General features: G+C 28.6%; 1 protein-coding gene across 1 annotated transcript; it reads left to right on the top strand.

Annotated features, from left to right (window-relative positions):
* Positions 1 to 1,514: 1,514 nt before the first annotated feature.
* Positions 1,515 to 4,263, top strand: LOC110633903 (40S ribosomal protein S11-like). The gene is made up of 6 exons (XM_058133921.1): positions 1,515 to 1,646; positions 1,749 to 1,790; positions 1,897 to 1,990; positions 3,230 to 3,380; positions 3,481 to 3,607; positions 3,713 to 4,263. Exons 1-6 carry the CDS (start codon positions 1,635 to 1,637, stop codon positions 3,782 to 3,784), a joined length of 498 nt encoding a protein of 165 aa, XP_057989904.1. The 5' UTR covers positions 1,515 to 1,634; the 3' UTR covers positions 3,785 to 4,263.
* The last annotated feature ends 470 nt before the right edge of the window (positions 4,264 to 4,733 follow it).

The following is a 4,733-nucleotide window of genomic DNA, read 5'->3' as shown; positions in this document are numbered from 1 at the left end:
TTTCTGTCATAAATTAGTGATGGAAAATAATTGTCCATCACAAATGTTAGACGGAATTATGACGAATTAACTCATCGGTCATAAATTTGTTACGAATTAACTCATCCGTCATAAATTTATGACGAATTAACTCATCCGCCACAAATTTGTGACGGCATAATATATTCCGTTACAAATTTTTGACGAAATTATGTTTTCCTTCAAAAATTTATAATAGAATTATGTTTTCCATAAAAAAATTTTGACAAATAAGTTGATCCGTCACAAAAGCTCAGCTTTAAAAATTAAAATTTCCTAACCAAACAATATTATAGTATATAATAGAATGATTAATTAAACTAGTGTTTTTAATCGAAATAACAAATTAATAATTAATTAATAAGTGTTTAATATTTTTTTCTTGATACAAAAATTATATTTTTTAAATTACTTATAGTTATCCATGACTCAACATAATATATCACTCTTTATATTTTATATTAATTTATTTTTCTAATTAAAGTCCTAATTAAGGCTCTGCATGATTTTTAAAGGTCCCAAATAAAAATGAAAAATCGTATTGAATCGATAGGAACTGTATTGATTTAAATTTATTTTAATATTTTGATTTGGTTATGGTTCTTCACTAAGAACGAAATAGAAACCGTATTAAAAACACACCAAAAACGCACCGAATCGAGAACTGAATTTATATATATATATTTTATATGTTTTTTAGATATATTATATATTTTCAAGATAATTTTTTATATATATATGAACTAAATATAACCTAATATTATATTTCATTTCTCTATATTTTTTTAATAATTTTGGTTATAAATGCATCAAATTACCTTATACTTCTTAATTATAAATGTACTATTATACTATATATAGATTAATTCATGATTATATTTATATCTTATAATTAAATACTACATAATTAATAAATAGTTAAAATATACATTATATTATGCTTATACTATAATATTATTTAATATATTTAATCATAAACTATATATGCACTTTATAATTAAAGATTATACAATTTAAGAATAGTTAAAAAATATATTATATGATGTATTATGTATTAATGGTCCTATTTAAAATTTAAATACTAATTTAAATATGACTTTTTAATAAAATAATTATATAAAATTATTTCAAGAATCGAGAATTGAACCGAAACTCTACTAAACTGAACCAAAATTAAAGAATCGAAAATCATATCAAATTGAAAACCAAAATAATAAAAAATTAAACTAAAATCATATCAAAATTTTAATTCAATTCTAATTTTTAGGTAGATCCGAACAAAACCAGAGCCGTACACCCATACTCTAATAGATCTAAGATATAATTTTCCTTTGAAAATGGCCATTTTCCCGGTTTCAATTTAATTTCAAATTTTCTTTAAAATAGAAAATAAAAAAAAAAAATCTAAGAATATTTTTTCTCATCGAAAATGGTTGTGCAAGGGCGGCCCATCCATAGCCAATTAAAAGCCCATTTTCATCAGTTACATTACATATGACCAAATCTAAGGTTATGGGTGTTGTATCTAGCGACTGAAAAATCTCTCCTTCTGTGTCTCGTGCCTCTCTTACTGTCGCTTCTGCTTCAACAGCTTCCCTGAGAAAGAGCTTTCAATTATGGTGGAGCAGGTTCCATTCAGAGCCTTTTGCTTTCCATTCCTTCGCCGTTTTTTTTTTAAATTACGCAGCGTTTTGGATCTTACTATCTTCTCTGTTTATTCTTTATTGTAGACTGAGAAGGCATTTTTGAAGCAACCCGAAGTGTTTCTATGGTAAAATAAGATTAAAAAATATATATATAACATCTCCTTTAATATGGTTCTGTTGTTTGGTTTTTAATTTTGTTTTCTATTTTTTGACTTTTTTTCACAATTCAAAGAAATCTAGGAAGGGAAAGAAAACTGGAAAGGGTGGAAATCGATTCTGGAAAAGCGTCAGGTTTGGTTTTAAGACTCCCAAAGAAGCTATTGAAGGTGCGGTTATTATGCTCTCATTTATATGTATATGCACCAATTCTGGGTACTACTATTGGTTCATCTATTCTTGGGCTTTGAATGTATTTATAGGTGGGAAAAAAGTAATCTTTCATCTCTTCTCGGGCTTCCATTGTAATATTTCATCTAATTAAATTTCAGTTTTAAATCTTCACTTTATGATCTAATTTGGTAGTTTGTTCTTGAACCCATTGGAATAAATCCAACCTCTATTGGTTCATTTTCAACTATTTCTTTGGCTTCAGAAGAAGTGATTAATTAATGCACATTTTCATTGTGCTTTTTACTTGGAATTTTTAATGCCTGATTTACCATCATTAGTGTATGTGCATTGCATAATTTTCTGTATGATACTTCACATTCGGTTTTGAAATATAGCTTCCCATGAAATTATTTGCTTTTAGGTAGTAAATAAGATTCTGCATTTCAATTTCTGTATGGCTCCAGTTGAGGTGTAGAGATTTAGCAAGCATAGGTTGAGTTGTCATTTAGTCAAGTTATGCTCTATAATCAGATTATTGTATACATGATTAAATCAAGGCACTTTAAAATTGACTAATAATATAGTTTTGTTCAGTGAATGTTCAATTGAGGGGCAAAAAATAGGGGATGGATGTGTCTATCCAAAGTTATAGATGACAGTAGTTTGCTTTTGTATCCATTGAATTATTTGGTTTCTGTGCAAAAAAGATATTGCCTTGGGTCAGGAGTAATTTTCCAATCTTAATTCTTAAAGTTCAAAGACAAATATTTAGGAAAAGATAATATTAAATTATAAAAGTGACCTAGCAATAGTATCCTACCTTAAATTTATGTGTGTGTGTGTATTAATTGTTCATGTTTATATGGGCTGTAAGTAATATAAATATTGTATTTATTCAACTAATTCTCATTGTGTGATCTAGAAAAGAGAAACAATTTGATAACATAATATGCATAGGTTAATAATTAAATAACTTAGGAGTGGATCATGCTCCTACATCCAAGGTAAGCCATGTGTTAGATACATGGCATATTTTTTTCTTAAAAAATAATAATAAAAAAGTCCATTCATTGATGGGTCTTAGTGCTTCAGGTTTTCTGAGCTTTCATGTCAAGTCCATCATTGCCTTTTTGTTCATGTAATTGCTATGTTCTTTATGTGCTTCTCCACAGTAAAAAAAAATAAAACAAAATATGATGTTTGCTGATTCAATGCTTGAAATATGTTTCTTACAGGAACTTATATTGATAAGAAATGCTCCTTCACTGGAACTGTGTCCATTAGGGTTCGTATCTTAGCTAGAACTTGCCACAGTGCCAAGATGATGAGGATAAGGACCATTATCATCCGTCGGAATTACCTTCATTTTATAAATAAATACCAAAGGCATATATATTCCAACATTGCTTTTGATGATGTCATTTTCCTTAATTCCTTTCATTACTTATATGGAAGAATAATCGTATTTCTCTCTTCTTTTTCGTAGATATGAGAAGAGACATTCAGTTATTCCAGCACACATATCTCCATGTTTCCGTTTGAAAGAAGGAGATCATGTTATTATTGGGCAATGGAAATTAGTTTCTGTATCTCCATGTGATTCATTTTTATATGTATAATTTACAATTTTTGGTCTCCTCATTGCTCATTTGTAAATTTCATTTTCCTAGTTTCATTATTACTTGTAATTAATTATTAACTCTAATAATTATATACAGGATCAAATGGAGGCTATGGTGGCTGCTACTACTGCTGATACTACTTTGAACTCACAGAATGACGATTCATAAGAGATCTCAGTCAATATGAATCGTCTATACTTGGCTATTGTAGGTGGAAAGTGAAGCGGCATGTGTACGGTTTGGACTCTCATACTTCAACTTTGTACCTAGACTTATTCAGTAGCTCTGCCACTTCACATAGGACAGCTACGGTGACAAATCATGTTGCTGATGAGCGCATTAGAATGCTTGAGAAGGAGATTGTACGTATGAGAGAAAATCAAGAGTGAATTCTCTAGCAATGTGTTAAGAAGGAGGTATTGCGCCTCAAGCAACAGAGTGAAGAGTAATCTCACTCTATGCATAAGGAGATGAGATGTATGATGAGGCAAATGGTGTCATCATCTCGCCCTTCAAGTGATTTTGTTGATCCCCATGATCAGAGCACACCAAATCTGCAGCTTGATATTATTTATACACATTTGCTAACTGAACTTATACGATTAACTTTATACTTTTATATAATATATGGTATTTTTATTTACTAATTATTATAAATTTGATTATTATATTTATTTATGCTCATTAGTAATTATATAAATATAATAATTCTTAATTCAATATTATTTGTTCATTATTAAAAAATTAGAATATCAAAAAAATAGAAAAAATTAATTTTGTGACTAATAATAATCTGTCACAAATTTGCAACAGACTGATCAATTACAAATTTGTGACGGAGTGATCCTCACAATTTTATAACGGAAAGCTTTTTATCAAAAAATAAAATAGTCAAAACAATGTGTGACGGATAATATTTTGTGATGGACTTGTCGTCACTAATTCGTCTCAATTTTGTGATGGATTCGTGCTTTGACCGATCAACATTTTGTGATGAACGAATGAATTCCATTACAAATTTTAACAGATGTTCCATCACAAATATGTGATGGAATTTTCTTGTTCGTCACTAAAAATTTGTGACAAGCAAAATTTTTAGTGACGTCAATTTTTCCGT

The sequence above is a fragment of the Hevea brasiliensis genome, chromosome 14 (assembly GCF_030052815.1).
Source record: "Hevea brasiliensis isolate MT/VB/25A 57/8 chromosome 14, ASM3005281v1, whole genome shotgun sequence".
Lineage (NCBI taxonomy): Eukaryota > Viridiplantae > Streptophyta > Magnoliopsida > Malpighiales > Euphorbiaceae > Hevea > Hevea brasiliensis.
Note: the sequence above shows the minus strand (reverse complement) of the source record. Positions and strands in the feature narration are given on the sequence as shown.

Coding starts and splice junctions, on each gene's coding strand:
- LOC110633903 (XM_058133921.1), top strand. Junction 1,991..3,229: donor TCCCAAAGAAGCTATTGAAG/GTGCGGTTATTA, acceptor TGTTTCTTACAG/GAACTTATATTGATAAGAAA. Junction 3,608..3,712: donor CATGTGATTCATTTTTATAT/GTATAATTTACA, acceptor AATTATATACAG/GATCAAATGGAGGCTATGGT.